We start from the raw sequence: 20,626 nt of genomic DNA on the forward strand, positions 1-20,626 counted from the left end.
AAGGGATATCAATTGAATATTGTGTAGCATTGTTTTTACATAATGTCATGTTTCTGGTTTTATTAACCACAGTGCAGTATACAGTGCTCACAGGAATATGCAGATCATCCAGCCCTAAGGGCCATATACACAAAGCATGTCCCACCATGCTAAATTAACCAAGCCATTTTTTTCCAAAAAGAAAAGGGAATATTTGTATTAAAAGCTTCAAAATAATCATCCAGGAGGTTTATTTAGAAGCTGCTTTGTTACATAGCTATGCAACATTTTCAGTTTGCTTTTTGTTAATAATAAAATGTGCACTCTTAGCACAATTCTTTGTGTATTCTTTGTAATTTCACAGTAGCCAGTTTATAACAATGTGTTTCACTCAACTACTTCCCTTTTTCTGTTGAAAATGTCCCTCTCATGTTGTACACAGGCTCAGCATTTGCTAAAGCTAAACCGGAAAGCCCGTGGACCTCGCTGACCAGGAAAGGGCTGGTACGAGTCGTGTTCTTCCCCTTCTTCTTTAGATGGTGGATACAAGTGACGTCAAAAGCCATCTTTTTCTGGCTGCTATCTCTATACCTCCTTCAAGGTTAGACTCTTGTTGCAATGCTTTAGTTGCCATGGTTACCATAGGCTCTTATGTTCAGTAAGAGTCAAGGCGATTGATTGTTTAGAATGAGAGCAAAAAATATATTTACATGCTGCAATAATGAGTGACTTCATTGTGGCAGTCTCTTGTTGAAAGCTGATGAAACAAAGACAATTCATTAAGCTTTTGCTATAGTTCAAAGCTTGAACCACAACTATGGGTCGTATATATAGCATGTAAAATGTGTAACTGCTTTCAGTTTTAGTAGAATATATGTTTTTTATATATAAAAAATATAAGATTTATAAAGTGAGAAACTTTCACAAAATGTAACCCATTGTTGTTAATGTGTCTCAAAGCATGTATGGTCAGTGCAGTTAAATTAATACTAATTAACTTTAGTATCGCTGGGTAAGAATTACCCAGTTGTATAAACTTGGCTCATGATGATAAACAGCCAGCCGATGGCACAATAAATAATCTCGCTGGTACCACAGTATTCCAAATGGTGTGGTTTGAAGTACATTTCCTTGACTTAAGAGAACACCTCTCGGGAAGCAAGCAAAGTGTTCTCTAAGCCAAAGTGTTTTCTGAGAAGGAGTTGACCATCAGACACAATATGAATCAATAAATATTTATTACTTGTCATGATGCGCGTCCATCAACATATGAAATGAACAGAACAAAGTAATAGAAAAGCAATAGACAAGTGCATTTTAATAATCTAGAATAGTATTATATTAAATTAACACAGCACCCCTATACACATTAAAAAATGCAGCACCAGATTAATTATGAATACATGTACAGGAGCAATATTTAAGATATGCACAACATGTTTTCACAGAATGGGGAAGCAACTCACCAGAATGAAAAACACCAAACTGCTTAGTGACTTGTCTGATTGAGGTTTTTTCCACGAGCCCCAACAAATTCCACATTTTTGTAGCAAGAGAAAGAGCGGCGCATTTCTGCATTTGCTTACATGCCATTTTGTAGTGATGAGATGCACTTGTGGAAATCAGAATACAAAACAAGGCATTTCTGGAAAGATTGAACAAACCAATCAGTGTGCCTCAACTCACTCTCGCGATGCCAAGTCACATTTGAAAATTATTAAATAAACCATTCAAATTTAAGTTTGATGAGGAGTTATCAGGTTAGATAACAGTACTGTATCAAACAAATCGCTATTGATGCTACCACAATGGTGTTCTCTTAGCCGAAATGTACTCTTAGTGGGTGTTCCTATATGCAGAGACTACGGTACTTTATTTATTTTTAATAGCCACAAACTAAATAAGAAACAACGGTCTAGATATTCATCCATAATGATTTACTATGAGAGTACTGGCTATTTCTCCTGACTCTCTCCTTTGCTTTGCAGTTGCAGCAACAGTGTTATTTTTCACCAATACCCAAACACACAACGTCCCTGTAACAGAGGTGTTTGGTCCTATCTGGTTGATGTTGATGCTGGGGACCGTTCACTGTCAGATTGTGTCAACGCGCACTCCCAAACCCAATCCCAGTAGCGGAGGGAAGAGGAGAAGGTGGGTGCCTCCATCATGGTCAGAAAATGGAACTCTGCTTTTAACTCATGCTTGAAAACATTTTGTTTTTAAAGCTCTGGTTAATAGTTCCTAGTGGTGTTTTTTCTTCTTCATAGAACTTTCGAAGGAGGGATTACCAGTGCTTTAAAATCAATTTCCTTGTCTTATTTTAACATTCGCAACATTAGCACTGTCCCCTAAGAATCCAGTTGTGCTTAAAAGCTTTTGGATTTTCACCTACATTTTCCAGTTTATTCAGATTTTAAATCCAGTGTTATAGATTCCTGGTACCTAATCCCTTTCTGTAAATTACATTGACTGGTTGTAGTTAGAGCATTAGAGTAAATCTGCACTACAGCACAGGAAGTGATTAGATTGCAGGAAGCAACAACAACTTTTAATGTATCATGTGTAAAAACAAAAACAAAAATCTTTATCTGTACAAAAGTAAAATAATCAGAGGAAAAACACAATAGATTCTAAGCTCAAGAAAATGGCACCCAGTGGCAGTGTTGCTAGTTGTCATAAGATACAAGCTTTGGTTATCACTCCTTTCAAATTTAGTAATGGAAGCAAAATACTAACAATCAGTATAAAAGCACGATAGTGACCAGTGTTACTAATCCTGATAAATATACAGTGTGTGCCTATACAGTATATAAAGATCACCTGCCTGTTTAGATCCTCTTTATAAGCCCGTTTGGCAGTAAAAGGTAGCTCCAGTTTCCATGACTTGCCAGGATACCCCAGAATGTGTGCGATTTAGCTTGCTAGGAAACTTCTCAAAAAAGGGTGTTGATTTGTTAAAGTCCAAGGCCCTGCTAAGGTGAATGACACACTTTTTCTATTGGATTGCTAAAGAAGATTCTTGCATTCTATATAATAGAAAAAAAACAAAAAACATATGGATGCCAAACAACATGATTACATATCTTGGTTCTTTCTTGCACTCTTTTCTCTTGATTATCACAAAGCAGCTTCTTTAAACTTTGGATCTGGGCTGAAAAAACTCTTGATGAGGCTGAGGTGAAACTAGTGAACATTTCATCTTTATTTTAGTTTTGTGTCTGGGTGTGCTCTGAGCTCCTATGTAGCGTAATACTGTTTTCACATGCAATGTTAATATAGAATGGCTATTGTTGCAGTGAAATAGTCCAGACCTTGTAAAATGAGAATCTGCTTCCACATTAACTACATTAACCAAGCAAATTCAATTAAACACCAGAAACCAAGCCGTTTGGTCCAGATTTTTATATAGCAAGTAAGGGCTATGGTAATGTAGATACTGTTTTTCAGTACTTTTACTGCACAGTATATGCCTCATTGACATACATACTGTCAAGTTGATTTAAGTGCTGTGGCTTTGCCAAACTGTTAAAGTGACTAAATACTCAATTCCCATCACATTGGCTTTTAAGTCAATACTCTAACTGAGAAATGGTGCCCAAGATCACTAACAACTGAAGTTTGAGTCATTTGAGACCAAAACTGCAGAAATAAGTTGACTGTTCAGCTATTTAACGGTTTGTAGCATTATAATGTAGAGGACCTGTTGGCCTAAAAGTCTTGTTGTTCCATATTCTTATGGGAACTGTGAGGTAAATCTCTGGTGTTTCATAGTTAATCCAGTAAATAACAGGGCTTGAGAATTTTTCCACTTCTCACCAGATCATAGTCTTGTCAGAGACAGCTGCTTTGTGGTAAGCTCTATTTGTGAAGGTTTTTTTCAAAAAGACTACAGGCGTCATAATTCTGTTGGATGACCTCTTTTTAAGCAAACCTCTGCTTTTAATCTTTCTCGCTAAAGGAAGTTAAGGAGAGCAGTACATTTGGATGTGAATAGGGAAGGAGATGGCTCTAGCACTACAGATAACACACAGGAGGTGGTGCTGCACTGCTCCGGTTCTGGCTCCACTTACAGCCTTGGGGCTTTCTTCAGAGATTTCTGGCATGATTTCTTTAAACCGGGGTGTGTATTATTTTCAAGGTTATATCTTGTTCACAAGCGGCAATATCCCTTTTGTAGCAGAAATATCAAAACCATACATATAAATAAATGCATAAATTTAATGCATTCAAATCCTGTTTTTTTTTTTTTTTTTTTTTTTTTTTTTATCAAAGTGAAAATATTCTAAACTTTTTTGTTGGGCAAAAACTTTGGTGTATTTCTTGTAAACTGAAAATAGAAATTATAACATGAGAACAATTGGTTGCAGAATTTTATGTATATTCTGCAGTACATACAGTGCTACCCCATTATAACGCGACCAGTTATAGTGGAATCAGTTATAACACGGTAAGGTCGTGGCCTCCATTTCCCCCATAATGCGATTTGACTCGCAAACGTTGAGTGAAGGTTCCAGATATACAGTACGGAGCATGGCAGACAGCAAAAAATTAAAATCTTTCTCTGTTAAAATGAAACTCGATGCAGTGGAGAGTAAGAAAAGGGGAAATTCAAGCAGCAGTTTATATTATACCCTTTTGTTTGTTTGTTTGTTTTTCTGTGTCTTTGTGTGCTTATTAGCAGGGAAGTGGTACTCTTGCCTCAGCCGGGATTGGTGGGTGATGTCCGGGGAGGCGGGGAGATGAAAGCATGTAGTGGGGTGCCCACATCAGCAGGTGGAAGGCTGTGCTGTTTTGGTGTGAACCAGGCTTGCAGGGGCCGGGAATAATCATCCGAATAAACCATGGATTCGAGTACCTGCAAATTGTGTGTATCGCCTTCCTTCATTTTCCACCATACGCTACAATGTTAATTTGGCTCTTGTGCATTGTAAATCATTTTGGGAACACAAAATGCCAATATTCGTTATACAGGATGAAACGCAAATAACAAGGTCTTCTAATTATGAACCCCGATAACCACATTATAATAGGGTAGCACTGTACTATCCATCTCCTGTTTTAACATCAGTTTATCATCAGTATGTAAGAAAATAAAGAATTAAACAGACTTTAGCACCAAACATGCACGGTACTGGGTGCAGGAGCATTTCAGCTTCAAGAAAGGCAAACTCAAGTTCTATTCCAACATCATGAATGAAAACAATTAAAACACCTAGCTAAGGTTACCCATTACAATTAATATAAAACGAGACTCATCGTTGAAACATTAGGGCGAGTCATTTAAGAGCTCTTTTGGAACTTGGGCTTTTTAACGGTTTTCAGTACAAAAGGGGATACTGCAGCTCTTTGTTTATTTATGTGTTTACTGTTTGTGGCTTCATTGATGATATACATTATTTATTTACTGTACATCAACAGTGCTCTAAAACTTTTTAATGTGTTACTTAGAGTCACCTTAATATTTACTATACTGCCTTTTGTATATGGGCCTGACCTCTTTATGGGGTTGTAATCCTGCATTTGAACGATGTCCAAGCTAAAAGATTTTGCATAGCTTAATAATAGAACATGTTGTTTCGATTATATGTGACAAGGCCTTTTTTGAGTTTTGAAGCACTGTCTAGATGACCAGTACTCAAACAGCTTTACTGCATATCACCACTACTAACCATTGTCTAGACTCCCCCTTGTACCAGACAAGCACAGCCACAGGAAGTCGTTAATTTAATAAACCATGAAAAAAGTTGCTCTCTGCTGCTCGTGACCAGATATCTGCCATGAAACACAAACACCTGGCAGGCAATATAGTGAAATAGGGGTCACTTCTGTATAATGTACATGCTGTTTACAGTTAAAACAGTTGCTGTACTGTATAAAGTTTCACCTGTAGAATGAATACTGGCAAGCAGGATAAGTAATGGCCAGTTTGTTCTTCTGCAATGGAAATTATGGGTGATTTCTGTAAAAAAAAAAAAAGCACAAATATAATAATGAAAACAGGGAAAGTTTATTTCCAAAGGTGTATAAATTCAGACCTAGGGGTGAGGAGGTGATTTTCATAATACATTTTCACGTTTTTTTTTTTTTTTCTAGCACTTACTTTTTACATTTTACACTTACTTTTCATTTGTATGTTGTGTTTTAGTCACAATAGTCAGCCTATTAGTGAATTACATGACAAAGAATACAATCTTGTGGTTTTGGAGGACTCAATCATGTGTAGTCACTTGAATGTGTTTATTGTAATACACCACAAACCGACAGATGTTTTACTCTTTTTAAAGAGTTTGCAGTATTTGGATGTTCTGCTCTGATGATGAGATCATATCCTTTGCCTTCTAAAGAACTGCCGCTAAGGCCTGATGAGTTCATTGCAATAATCCAGCTGGAAATGCAGCTGCGACAAAATAATGTACAGTGCGATTCCATCAGCTTCTTTTTATTCTAACCTCTTAACAGGACACATTGCTTTATAAAAGTAATAAAGATGCGTCAGTAAATTTTTTTTGTGTTTTTCTGTTATACTTGTAACATCGATACCAGAAAGTCCCAAAAAATTATAAAGTAGCCCTTTAATAATTGAATATTCATTTCCAGATCTCATAATAGTCCATCTTAAAAAGATATGTTGCTTGTGCCCATCTTCAGATCCAAGAAGACCAAGCTATCCATTGATAAGTCGACAGAGACTGATAATGGCTATGTGTCTCTGGATGGAAGGGTAACCAGCAAGAGCAGTGAGGATGGGATCCAGCTCCATGAGCCCCACTGTGAGGTCCTGAAGCCTGAGGAGAGATGCTGGAGCACAGGGGGAGCTACCAGACACATACATCACCTTGCAACTCAGCACAAGGTGGGTTTCCCTCGTAACTTCGAACCCTCAGTCATTGATTCTCATGTAAAACCATGTCATAGTTTCAAACAGTTTATTTTGTTACAGTTTTACTTTCATGTAGTTTGACTTCCCTTTTTGTGTATGTTTCTGTGTTCTGGTTGTGGCTTGGGAATCACACCTGTACAGCATGCTTGGTTGTTAAATTGCTTGATGTAGGAGGGTCTGGAGTTTTTTTTTTTTACTGGGATGAGTCATTTCTATTAAAGTAAGTTATCTTTGTGATTTTGAATGGTTTCTGCTCCTAGGAATCACCCTTAATATCTAGTAACTGCCCTCCCCCGACACAAATCTGAATTGTGTTGGACTCTTTCCACTTCCTCCTTGCTAGGCCTCCCTTCATGATGTACACTTCCAAGCATATTATTGTTATTTCACCAGGGCAATTACACACCTTGTTTACACGTATGTCGTAATGTTGAACGTGTTCAACATTAGGAGGGTTTGCTTACCAAGTCTGTATTTAAGAGGGCCACTGTATCTTTTAATTTTGATAGAAAAACAGAATCCTTAATGTGTGTCAAAGCACCTGTGGCCTATCCCAAAGACGTATTTTGAAGCGCGTTTCTCTTAAGAATAAAAATGTTTTCAGGTACAAGATAGGTAATCAAACAAACTAGCAATTAGATGAACAAGGAGCCCTAATACATGCTCTGTCTCCCGTGTCACAGTTTGCTTTTTAACGCTGATGTTTCAGGATGTTCAGAGAACGATAGAGCATGCGTCTGACGAGGTCTCGAGCGAGGAGGACCCTGAAACCGGGTACAGTCTTGGCCGGCATAATGTTGAGCGCACTTCGAGTGACTATGCACTGCGCAACAGAAAGCCTCACCACTACAAGAAACACTACCCTGCTGAGGTACGACCTACTGCTGCTGTAATTGTACCCAAGAGTCGTGTGTTCAATTGTCTGGGAGTGCTGTAGGCTGCATAGGAGTTGGGCAGAAATAGTAAAGCAGTGATGTGTAATGAAAACTTCACTGAATACCGCTCTTTATGCCTAGTGCCCAGAAAAGCAATGTTAATCTCCCCCAGGGATAGTTTCATTTGGTTTTTGGACATGATTTTATAAAAGATTACTTTCTTTTTAGAAGTATCTTCCTGATATTTGTTCCAGTTGGGTGCTTGTCAGGTTAACTCTTTTCCCACCATTGTTGGAAGCGCACCATACATGAGGTGGTTTCCAGAAATAATGCTGCCTCCTGTAGCTAGATGAATCTTTGTTTCCTGACACTTTTCAGAATATATATGTGTGTGTGTGTGTGTGTGTGTGTGTGTGTGTGTGTGTCTATATATATATATATATATATATATATATATATATATATATATATATATATATATATATATATATATATATACACACACACACACACACACACACACACACACACACACACACACACACACACACACACACACACACACACACACACACACACACACACACACACACACAATGCCTTGTAAGTATTCAGACCCCTGACCAATTCTCTCATATTACTGAATTTTTAATGGTACATTGAAATTTCGTTCTGTTTGATATTTTATTTTTAAACACTGAAACTGAATCAATTATTGTAAGGTGACATTGGTTTTATGTTGGGAAATATTTTTAAGAAAAATAAAAAACTGAAATATCTTGCTTGCATAAGTATTCAACCCCTGTGCTGTGGAAGCTCCCAGTTTGCACCGATGAAAGAAATTGCCCTAACGAGGACACAATTACCTTACCACTGGCCTCCACCTGTGAACCATTAAAGTTGCTGTCACATTTTCTGGATAAAAACCCCACTGTTGAAGGATCATTGGTAAGGCTGTGAATCTGAAGGAAAATGAAGATCAAAGAGCATTCAACAAAAGTTAGAGATAAAGTAATACAAATGCATAATTAGGGAAAGGGTACAAAATAATATCCAAGTGTTTGGATATCCCAGTGAGCACAGTTGGATCAATAATCAGGAAGTGGAAGCTGCATCACACCACCCAGGCACTGCCAAGAAAAGGCCGTCCCTCAAAACTCGGTGCTCAAACAAGAAGGAGACTTGTGAGAGAAGCCACAGTGATGGCAACAATCACTTTGAAGGAGCTACAGAGTTCAGTGGCTTGGAGTGGAGTAATGGTGCACCAGTCAGCCATATCAAGAGCTCTGCATAACACTGGCCTGTATGGGAGGGTGGCAAGAAAGAAGCCGTTACTCAAAGTACCATCTGAAAGCACGTCTGGAGTTTGCCAGAAAGCATGAGAGTGACCCAGCTGCGATGTGGAAAAAGCTTTTGTGGTCAGATGAGACCAAGATAGAGCTTTTTGGCCAAAACTGAAAGCGCTATGTGTGGCGCAAACCTAACACTGCCCATGCCTCAAGACACACCATCCCTGTGGTGGCAGCATCATGCTGTGGGGATGCTTCTCATCAGCAGGGACTGGGCATCTTGTTACAATTGAAGGAAGAATGGATGGAGCAAAATACAGGAAAATACTGCAAGAGAATCTGCTTCAGTCCGCTAAAAAACTGAAGCTTGGGAGGAAATTCACCTTTCAGCAAGACAATGATCCCAAGCACAAGGCCAAAGCAACATTGGAGTGTCGCAAGAACAAAAAGGTGAATGTTCTGCAGTGGCCCAGTCAAAGTCCTGATCTCAATCCCATTGAGAATCTGTGGCACTATTTGAAAATTGCGGTCCACAGGTGTCGTCCAACCAACCTGAACAACCTGGAGCAAATCTGCCAAGAAGCATGGGACAAAATCACTCCGACACTGTGTGCAAAGCTGGTACATACTTACCCCAAAAGACTTAAAGCTGTTATTGCAGCGAAAGGTGGCTCTACCAAATATTAATGTGTGGGGGTTGAATGCTTATGCAAGCAAGATATTTCAGTTTTTTATTTTTCTTAAAAATATTTCCCAACATAAAACCAATGTCACCTTTGAGTTTAAGTGTTTTAAAATAAAATATCGAACAGAACGAAATTTCAATGTACCGTTTGTAACTCAGTAATATGAGAGAATTGGTAGGGGTCTGATTACTTTTGCAAGGCACTGTGTGTGTATGTGTGTGTGTGTGTATATATATATATATATATATAATCACACACACAGCTCTGGAAAAAATTAAGAGACCACTGTAAAATTATCAGTTTCTCTGGTTTTACTATTTATAGGTATGTGTTTGGGTAAAATGAACATCTTTGTTTTATTCTATAAACTACTGACAACATTTCTCCCAAATTCCAAATAAAAATATTGTCATTTTAGAGCATTTATTTACAGTACAATAATGCAAAGAAAATAAGTTCAGATTCATTTTAAACACAATACTAATGTTTTAACTTAGGAAGAGTTCAGAAATCAATATTTGGTGGAATAACCATGATTTTCAAGCACAGCTTTCATGCGTCTTGGCATGCTCTCCACCAGTCTTTCACATTGATGTTGGGTGACTTTGTGCCACTCCTGGCGCAAAAATTCAAGCAGCTCGGCTTTGTTTGATGGCTTGTGACCATCCATCTTCCTCTTGATCACATTACAGAGGTTTTCAATGGGGTTCAGGTCTGGAGATTGGGCTGGCCATGACAGGGTCTTGATCTGGTGGTCTTCCATGTACACCTTGATTGACCTGGCTGTGTGGCATGGAGCATTGTCCTGCTGGAAAAACCAATCCTCAGATTTGGGGAACATTGTCAGAGCAGAAGGAAACAAGTTTTCTTCCAGGACAACCTTGTACTTGGCTTGATTCATGCCAAAGCTGCCCGATTCCAGCCTTGCTGAAGCACCCCCAGATCATCACCGATCCTCCACCACATTTCACAGTGGGTGCGAGACACTGTGGCTTGTAGGCCTCTCCAGGTCTCCGTCTAACCATTAGACGACTAGGTGTTAGGCAAAGCTGAAAATTGGACTCATCTGGGGGTGCTTCAGCAAGGCTGGAATCGGGCAGATTTGTCTTTGTGAAGGGCGCATGAATCAAGCTTTTAGGGATTTGGGGACATTTGACCTAGGTTAATCCATGTTAAACTGTAGTGTGGACAGATACACACAATACTGTTCATTTTAAATGTTCATGTGATATTTTATTGAGAGCCATGTGGCACCTTCCATGTTAGGAGGAATTAGTTTGTTGTGTCGCTGATAGAACTGAAGCACCTAAATCTCAAAAAAAAAGAAAAAAAAAGTCAGCAAATTTATGGAAATAAGTGGACAGGTATGTAAAACACAGATAAAGGAAAAACAGTAACTGTTATATCTAGTTTGGTAGTTGCTTAATTTGTTTTTAGCAGGGGACACATTCTGTGTAGTCGCCCAATGTTGTTGTAGGTACAGCACATGAAATCAGATGAATAAAAGTGAACTTGTCTGGCTGGTGGTATGTGCAATTATATGTTTGTCATTCTGCCCATCTGTTTCATTGTGGGTGTTATTTGCACATAAACACATCGTGTTTATGTAGCTAAGCTCCTTTAACAAACCGATAATGTAAAATCTGAATTATACATACAAAAGGAAGTCTGGTAAGAACTAGACATGCTATTCAAAACCTATTACTTTATTACGTTATGTGTAATGGTTCCAGACAGTGTACAGCAAATGACCCAAAGGCACTTTTTAAGGTTTTGTTTTGCATGCAAAGTCAGTTTGGTTGGAATTTGAACTTCATCAATCAGGCTTTAATTGCATCCTGGTGTAGTTTGGTTAGGGGAAGCTCACTGTTGTGCAACTTCTCTATCAAGTACGAAATGTAACCATTACCTCCTAAAGACCCCAAGACCTGAATAGGTATATCAAAGCTGCATGCAATGCCTGCGATGCAGTCATGCCCACCCCCGAGGGCATATCAGGACAGCCCGCACAGATTACAGCATCATTTTTCCTTTCAGAAGACCGAACCTAACGGGAGAGCCATAGGCAGATGAGTACTTCTTGCTTTTATCTGCGTATATTACTAGCTGTTTGTATATTGCATTAATTAATGCGATAACTATTGACGTTGTATTAGTTTACAAATTACACTTCATTTTTTTGCACACAGCCTGTTGTTTGTTACGTCCGGCAGCCTTGTGCCCCGCGTGAAGCCGGCAGCTCCTGTTGCACAGATCACTGCATCGTTTTTTCTTCAAGCCTGCTGCACTCATGGACGCAACGACCTTGAAGGTTAATGGTTACATTTCTATTTCAGGGAACCAGGGTTATGATTATAACCTAACGTTCCCTATCAAGTACGAAATGTAACAATTACTGAATGGGTGAGTATACCCAAGCCATCGCAAGCAATATTGCAAAACGACTGGAATGCTACAAGGCTAAACCGAAGGCTACCTTGCTCATTACCATTAGGAACCCCAATAACAAGTAGCTAGGGCTAAGAAATTGTGGGAGAAACTTGTCTGTGTTGTAAGGGTCAACCCTGAAGCCACCCGTAATACTCTAGTTCCAAACCCAGGGTTTTGCGGATCCACAACATTCAGTCTGTAGAACATTGTAAAGGTATGGGGAGTAGCCCACACTGCTGTATTACAAAGGTGTGTGACAGATGCACCCTGGAATAAAGCCCACAAAGTTGCCACACCCCTGGTGGAACGGGCAGTCTGACTGTTATCCATTTGGACAGCCTTTGTTTAGACAGGGCTTGACCATGGGACTTTGACCCATAATAGACAAAAAAAACTTTTTGTACTGCCTCCGACTTTTTGACCTGTCGACAAAATACGCTAGCGCTTGCACAAGGCAGAGCCTATAGACTGTCCTCCATTTTAGTCTTTGTGAATTAATAGTAAACTACTATTAAACTGCGGCCCTGTAAAGGATTAAGCGGTTAATGATGATGGGTGGATGAAAAATAATTCCTTAAATGACATTTTGCATATTATATATTTAATTTGTTTACTGGTCTGCTGTTTTTGAGCGGTCTTTACAGTATACAGGTACTGTACACAGTTGATAATGAACTGTTCAAAGGAAGATGTATATATAAGTTGGCATACTGTTTCGTCATCAAGCTGCTTTTTTCGTGCAGCATCGAAGTTCCTGATGTAATATTTGTCTGATATTTTGTGTAGTGTGTATGGGCAGAAACAGTGCGTTTTTCTTTCTTGTTGTAAAAACTGGGATTGTGTTGGTCTTTGGCATCAAAATGATGAAGGATTTCAGAGTAGGCATTCACTGACTGCAAAACCAAATGGATTATTTATATTGGAGATTTCTTTATAAGCAGTCAAGTGTCACACACGTTTCGGCAGTGGGACATTGAGAAAGACATCTAGTCAAAACGTTAGTTGTTCCACTAGAGGACAGAAGTAATAATAATAATTTAAAAAAAAAAAGGAAAATTAGATTCAGTTTATTTCCTGTTGTCTTGTTAATGGTGTAACGTTTTTGCAGTGTTGAGTGGTGAAAATGAATGAGTGAACTGTGTGCGGACAGCCCACAACACTGTTTTGCTTCTTGATAGTTGTATTATTGTGCTTTTGAGAATTACGACATTTGGTCAACCCTGTTTGTACACTTCAGCTGCAGTGACCCGATTGCATTTTTGTTCTTTCTGTTGACAGGAAGCTCCTAAGTCTGGTACTGGCTGCAGCTTTCGGTGCTCCAGCTCCCGTCAGGACTCTGAGAGCATACGACACGAGTCAGAGACAGAGGACGTGCTGTGGGAGGACTTCCTGCATTGTGCAGAGTGCCGCTCCTCCTGCACCAGCGAGACCGACGCTGAGAACACAACCAGCGTCTGCACAGCCAGCAAGAAGGAGTTCAGAGACGACCCCTTCCATCAGGTCTGGTACAATGATTCTGTAAGTGTGACATTCATCATTGCAGTCTAGAGTTCACAGGACAGGAGTAAGGGCTGTGTGGAGGAAGAACCTTGCGTATTGAGACTCTGTAAGGAGTACAGGGTTCCCCCTTGGCTGGCCAGGGGTCCCCTCTGGCTTGCGCAGAACCTTCCTGGCTGAGGACGAGGCCGGGGTGGCTGGGCCTGTAAGGTTGGGAAGTGAGATTCGCTTGCTCCCAGCGACAGACCGTTGCAGAGGTGGAGCAGCATAGTGGAGGAGGAAGGTAGGATGGAAAAGAACAAGACTGAGAATAAGGGCATGACTTGGGGGTTTTAAGGAGATTGGGTTAGGGTTACGGACAGAACATGGGAAGAGCCCTAGCTCCCGCCCCCTGAACCACACTAAGGTTATAATAATCTGACTAGGAATATTGTGTCAAAGCACTGAGCTTTATTACGTTACGTTTTTCATCCTTTGCCTTTTTTATCCAAATGTTTTACAAATCCATAGAAGTAGGTTCAGACATTTGTGTAATGAAGTACCCTAGCTACGTGCCAGTCTGTGCAATCCTCTGAGATAAAACAGAATATGGGAACTTGACATACAGAACAGTACAGCAGAATAAAAAAAACTGAAGACTTTATGAAAAGAATTACAATGTTAATTAGAATCCTTCTCATCGAATCCACTATTTAAGATATGCAAAAGACTGTTAATTTATTAGCTATGTCTGTGACTAACAGTAGATGATAATTGACTTGTAGGGCACAGGCACAAGAAAGGAAAGAGATGTGATATAGTAAGTGAGATGATGAACTGGCATTTTTCAATTCTAGATTAAACAAGTTAATTTATTAGCAGATATAATTCTGTACTGTACATATGAAAGATACACTTGAACTCTACATATATCGAGAGAACAGCTAATCAATTGTGCTAAATTGTTTTAAGTATCAGAATCTGGGAATAAATGTGGCGGAAATATACTGTGTGTTTTTTAATTTTTTTTAAATTTTTATTGTATTTCTTTTTTTTTTATACAGAGTCAAGCCCCTTGGCTTCACAGCTCTAATCCAGGTCTTGAAAGAGTGAGCGCTATAGTGTGGGAGGGGACCGAGTGTAAGAAAGCAGACATGTCTGTTCTAGAAATCAGTGGGATGATTATGAACAGGGTGAGTAGGGATACATCCAGCAAGAGAAACAAGCAATTGTTTATTTCATACTTCCATACCTAACGTTTTCTATACTTATCCCTATGTTAGGCAGCAGAATATATCTTGCATAAAAATACTTCTTATCAGTTCATTCAACAAACTTGTTCCAGACAGCTGCTGCAGGGGGGATGGCACTATTACTATGATAAAGCTATTTTTAAATAGTACTCTGCTAGTGGTGATAAGAAGGTGTGTTAAAAGCAAGATATGATACCTTTTGATGTTGCTCACTGATAAGCAACTATAATACTAATTTCCCTGGTGTCAGGGAGGCATCATGAAAGTGGTTTGGAAAGATTAGCGATATGTTTTTTTTCCTAGGAGGCAGAGTTATTTGAGTTATTCTCAAAGCACTTTACAGTAGTCCTGTACTGAAAATTGTATTAAATGTTCAATAAATATATATTTAATATGAATACCTTTTAAACATGCTAAATATCTTTAAAAAAATAAATAAACAAATAAAAATAAAAAAGAACAGTTCTTGATTATTATTGATTATGTCTCTGTAATACTAAGTTTAGTTTGGTCTGTTTTCAGGTGAACATCTACACTCCAGGAATAGGTTACCAGATATTTGGCAACTTTGTGTCTTTATTCCTCGGACTGACCCCCTTTGCATACAGACTCTTCCAGTACAAAGACCTGGAGCAGCTTGCCACTCTTTCTACTAATGAACTCTTTTCCATTGCATTCGGCTCCAGCCTCGATATCATGGTTGTTTCAATGGTGATAGTCAGCTTTGTGGTTCGAGTTTGTCTCATCTGGCTATTTTTCTTTCTTCTGAGCGTTGCGGAGCGAACGTACAAGCAGGTGAGTTTAGGATTCAATTGGCATTTATGACAATTTAGAATACCTGGATACATCAGGTGATATCCACTCCATTTTTATACTATATTTACTTTAGCTGAAACTTAAGTAATTAAATGTAGTTGTTAGAGATTCAGTGTACCACATTCAGGTTCAGTTTTACATTATCTGCGCTAAACGAAGAGGCTGCTATGTCAGCATTCAGCCTGCTGGTGGCTCTCATTGTCAGGAACAGCCCCCTCCTGAGCCAGCATGCTCCTGTATGTGTTCTCTGAATGCACTGCCCACACTACAGTACACAGTAGTGCAGTACAGTAGTTGATGACAGTAAAAACAAAAAACAAACAAACAAGGAAATCATGAAGTAGTTTAGATAGAGATTCTGTTTTTTCCTTCAGCTGGACTGAATCCTAGTGGACTGTGATGATACATGATACCACATACAGTCTAAACCAGCATAATAAGAAAAATAAAAGCAGTAATACAGTTATTAATGCAGGGTTTTATATTTTGCCTGAGTTTTTCATTGAGTGCATTAAAGCCTAAACTTTCAGCATTTCACGCTGATGTCCTAACTCGTAGTTCTTTATAGGGAATATGTTCTATATTTAAATATAGAGTTAGTTAGTGTTCTTTTTACATTCATGCATCCGTGAGTAGAAAATTATTGTGATTCCGAACTCCATGGTGATTTTGTTTTATTCAGTACAGTACAGCAAGTGGGTATTCCATTTTCCTTAAGCATGAGTTATAACTGAGTGAACAAGATAATACGATATTGAGGTTAATATAGACTTAACCTTATGACCCCCCCCCCCCCCCCCCCCCCCCCCCCCCCCTTAACATATCAGAATATACAATTACATACTGATGCAAGTTTTACAAGCCTCCTATCAACCAATAATGTTATTGGTCACGTGGGGCCTCACTCACAAGGCAATAACTGCCAAAGGTGTAATATCCCTAAAAACACAGGATAGAATGGAATCCCCTTTCAGGTTGTCATAAAATTTAGGAACACTGAAAACTTCCCTGGCATCCGGCTGTTTCACTTAATATTACACCCAAATTGTCTTCAAATTAGCTTAGTCTATGAAATCTAGCTAATTCTTTAACTATCCAGTTTCTCTAAGGTATATGTTTCTCCAACATTTGTATAAATCATTCTGAATCCCCATTAGATTGATGAGGAAAAAACCTCCCATTAATGCCATACTGAAGATACATTCTTTACTATAACTGTAATCCATTAGCCTTGATGTTGATTGACCTGCTACCCTTTCAGCTGGAGATGCTCAGTGCGGCGCACACCTACTGCACTAAATTTTGAATCTGTCCATTAAATTAAAGCCATGGCTGCTTCTGTAAACTATTACTAGCCAGCCCAAAGACAAACTCAGTACAGATTGCCTTCAGATTGTCCCCCTCCCCCTGCCCCCAATTTATAGGTAAAAGATTATAAGAATGTGCGATTTCTTTCTTTCTAAGTTAAGGACATTTTCACATTTAAGCTGGGTGTTAATTTGTAAGTTCCCATCATTCACTTGAATATTCGTTATTTTGGTTTGTTATTTACAGCTCTAAATCTTGAGGGATATATGCAGGCATTGTTAGTAGACTATGGTAGATCATTTACGCCTGCACATGTGAACTAAAATAATAATATTTATTAGCCCTAAAGCTCCCCAGTGTCTTCAAGGTTGAACATGTTAATTTAGTACATACAGTAGCTGAAAGAGAATTGCAGGGTAAAGCAAACCACTTAAAATATTAAATAATGCCATCATTGCTTTATACTGTATTCACATGGCTTATTTTCATACCCATTTCCTCCTTATACAGATGTTTAATAAATGTTATTTTTGTTGCCTATTGGACATTTTATGGTAGCCTGCATGTTGGGTTATATTCCTTATGTCAGTGTTTTTTCCCAGCTCAGAATACGTTATATGGCATTGTGTAGGCAGCCCTACACACCAAAGAGATTTGGAGACAGTCTGCATTCACTAATCCCTTTCTCTTGTTGCAGAGATTACTTTTTGCCAAGCTTTTTGGCCATTTAACGTCCGCAAGAAGAGCCAGAAAGTCGGAGGTCCCCCATTTTCGTTTAAAGAAAGTGCAGAACATTAAGATGTGGCTCTCGCTTCGATCGTATTTGAAGGTGAGGCAGTTTTCTACTTTTTTTTTTTTTTTGTCATTTCGCGTAGTACTGTAGATCTTCAATGGCAGCAACTGTCCACTACTGCCCTCTGCTGTCAATGTACCATTACACTCTCACACTAAAGTAAATTAGGACCCTCAAGCGTTGGGGGCAACAATGTAAGGATCCTACTACACATGCTGCAGTAGCCCCATTCAGTATTTGTCCAGTTTTGTACTATAAAAAAAGTTGTTTTTGTAAATGTGATTTTAATGTGATTAATTAAAAGCTTCAGTGAGATTAGAGGTCCACATTCCTTTTTGTAGCTTGCCAAAAACTACAATTACAAACAGGTCTCTTCTATGTCACCAGACTCTATATTGAAGTCAGTGCATAGGCAACATGTTTTCTGAGAGTAATTAAACCATTGCAACAGTATAAAACAAACAAGAAACAACTTAGCTGCAAGAATGTGCAGTTAATCCATTGTTTTGAGTAAGTTAATTGTCGTGTTATGCAGAGACATGGTTTCATTTGCTTTTGCACTCGTTTCAAAGCAGAACCTGTGGAGTTTAAGGTGGTTAATTGACTTGTTTTCCATTTGGTTAGCGTTGTGCTTTTTTCAGGCAGAAAGAGTATGTCTTCTGCATTTATCCTTTAATCACCATGTGTTTCGATATGCTGTATTTAATCATGTGGAGTGGCTCATTGTGATTAATGAAACCTGGAAAAGCAACAGAGGAACGGGACATTGTGGCATCATTAATGCGCCCAAATAGTAAGACTTTGTTTGAGTGCACAATTGGTGGTTGCAGCTGTCCTGTGGGGAGGTTCTGCTTCTATCCTTCTGTTGAAGGATCTGATAACAATGATTGATTACCCTTCACTGCTCCTTGCTGCATTTCCCTGTATGTGATCTCTCCTTCTGTGTTGCAGAGACGGGGCCCGCAGAGATCTGTGGACGTAATAGTTTCATCTGCATTTTTGCTGACTCTCTCAGTGGTGTTTATCTGCTGCGCACAGGTGAGCTGGCCAGTGGAAAACAGCGGTGCAACTAAATAGGCAGTCCTGCGCTCAGCATTATTATTTTGTGTATTTATTTCAATCTAACTTTTTTTCCTTTGGGCAAGCTTAATTGGACCACAGTGTTTTAAAAGGCTTTTTGTGTTTTATAATGAAAAAAAATAGTAGAAAATTGTGTTATCCCACCCCCATCCCTGTAAAATCACATCTATAGTATGCATCCTATTTTGCCCAGACAAAACCTTTTCGAAGGCTGTTGAAACATCTTCCATTATGAACCATTAGTATTCCAAGTTGGCCTGCACTTGAGATATTTGGCTTAATGAGACGAAGAAGCTCTAACAAACTAAATGACTTAATTTCATTCTGTTTGGTCGTGCATCCCCATGGTGTCAAGAAGCAGTCATTCCATTTGCAAAGGCCATCTCTTTTAGAAGCTCACTGGACACTGATATTGACAAGGAGGGTTCATGTTCACAGCCTGTGGGCTCTTTGCATACAGTAGTGTGTCTTCCCCCTGTTCGTACTCTGGAGATCCAGACCAGTCCAATCCTCACATTAGAAACACAGTGAGCTGTAATATAGAAACCGTGAGGTTGGCAAACACAGGAACAACATCCCATTAGGGAGGGAGCGCTAGTCCAGTGGTTTTCAACCTATGGTACGCTTACCAGTATGTGACAGACTTGCAACTGGTACCCACTGGCAGCTGTTCTTTATGACAAAGTGATTTTGTATTTATTTGATAAAATTGGTGAAGCAGGGATTAAAATATCCACACAAGAATTGGTGGGGGGTGTGGGTAAATGATTCTCGAGCGTCTTGGCTGTTAAGCTGCATAGATAATGTCGGGTATTATTATTATTATTAATAATAATAATAATAATAATTGGGAGTAATCCTGATAATTCTTTGGATTCCACTTGGTAGCGCACTTTTTTTTTTTTAATTTAGTAATTGCCAATTATTTTACTATTTTCTCCCAATTTGGCATATCCAATTAATTTTAGGCTCCACTCACTGCTACCAGCCCCACACTGACTCGGGAGTGGTGAAGACAAACACACGGTTTCCTCCGAAGCGTGTGCCATCAGCTGACCTCTCCCCCCCCCCCCCCCCCCCGCCCCCACACTGCAAACTCACCATGCAGCCACTTCAGAGCTACAGCGTCGGAGGACAACGCAGCTCTGGACAGCTTACCGGCAAGCCAGCAGGCACCCGGCCAGATTACAGGGGTCGCAGGTGCATGCCGAGCCGAGGACACCCTGGCCCTCCCCCCGGGGCGACGCTTGGCCAATTGTGCACCGCCTCCTGGGAGCTCCCGTCTACGGTCGGCAATAGAATCCTCCGCGCTATATGGCGTATCATGCACTCCACGCAGAGCACCTTTACCGGATGCACCACTCGGGAGCCCTGAAAGTGTCCTTTTTATTAGTTGTTTAGACAGGCTTTTCCTAGTGGCTCCTGTTCATCCTTTTTATTGTTGTATTTGTTTTATTTTGATCTGTTCCAGCTGCTTGCCAAAGGGCATTGGCTGCCAACTCCTGCACAAAATTAACATTGACTTCAATAATAAAAGGCAGATGGGTTGGATTTGGCAGTTATGTTGAGTACATTTTTGGGATGCGATAAATTGATAGGTTTTGAAGTCACATCCTGAACAGACATAGAGGTTTACAGAAAAATATGTCCCACTGCTTATTTAAGTCAAACTTTACCCTTTTAAAGAAGTTCTCTCATGTACTGAATTTATGAGGAAGCATTTAGCAATGCAGCTGCCAGTAAGCTGGGGTAATAAAA

At 39.4% G+C, this 20,626-nt stretch overlaps 1 protein-coding gene across 10 annotated transcripts in view; it reads left to right on the forward strand.

The window, feature by feature from the left end:
• The window catches only part of LOC121319740 (protein PHTF2-like), a 64,583-nt gene that overhangs the window by 38,422 nt on the left and 5,535 nt on the right, over positions 1 to 20,626 (forward strand). For 5 of the 10 annotated variants that reach the window (XM_041257489.1, XM_041257493.1, XM_041257494.1 and 2 more), the window contains 10 exons: positions 422 to 580; positions 1,968 to 2,133; positions 3,941 to 4,102; positions 6,631 to 6,835; positions 7,572 to 7,733; positions 13,421 to 13,660; positions 14,683 to 14,811; positions 15,394 to 15,666; positions 17,693 to 17,824; positions 18,740 to 18,826. In XM_041257489.1, coding sequence (XP_041113423.1) covers positions 422 to 580; positions 1,968 to 2,133; positions 3,941 to 4,102; positions 6,631 to 6,835; positions 7,572 to 7,733; positions 13,421 to 13,660; positions 14,683 to 14,811; positions 15,394 to 15,666; positions 17,693 to 17,824; positions 18,740 to 18,826 — 1,715 coding nt within the window. The remainder of the gene's footprint in view (positions 1 to 421; positions 581 to 1,967; positions 2,134 to 3,940; positions 4,103 to 6,630; positions 6,836 to 7,571; positions 7,734 to 13,420; positions 13,661 to 14,682; positions 14,812 to 15,393; positions 15,667 to 17,692; positions 17,825 to 18,739; positions 18,827 to 20,626) is intronic. The other 5 variants (XM_041257492.1, XM_041257495.1, XM_041257497.1 and 2 more) reach the window with 3 other exon arrangements.

Source organism: Polyodon spathula, chromosome 8 (assembly GCF_017654505.1).
Source record: "Polyodon spathula isolate WHYD16114869_AA chromosome 8, ASM1765450v1, whole genome shotgun sequence".
In the NCBI taxonomy this organism is placed as follows: Eukaryota; Metazoa; Chordata; class Actinopteri; order Acipenseriformes; family Polyodontidae; genus Polyodon; species Polyodon spathula.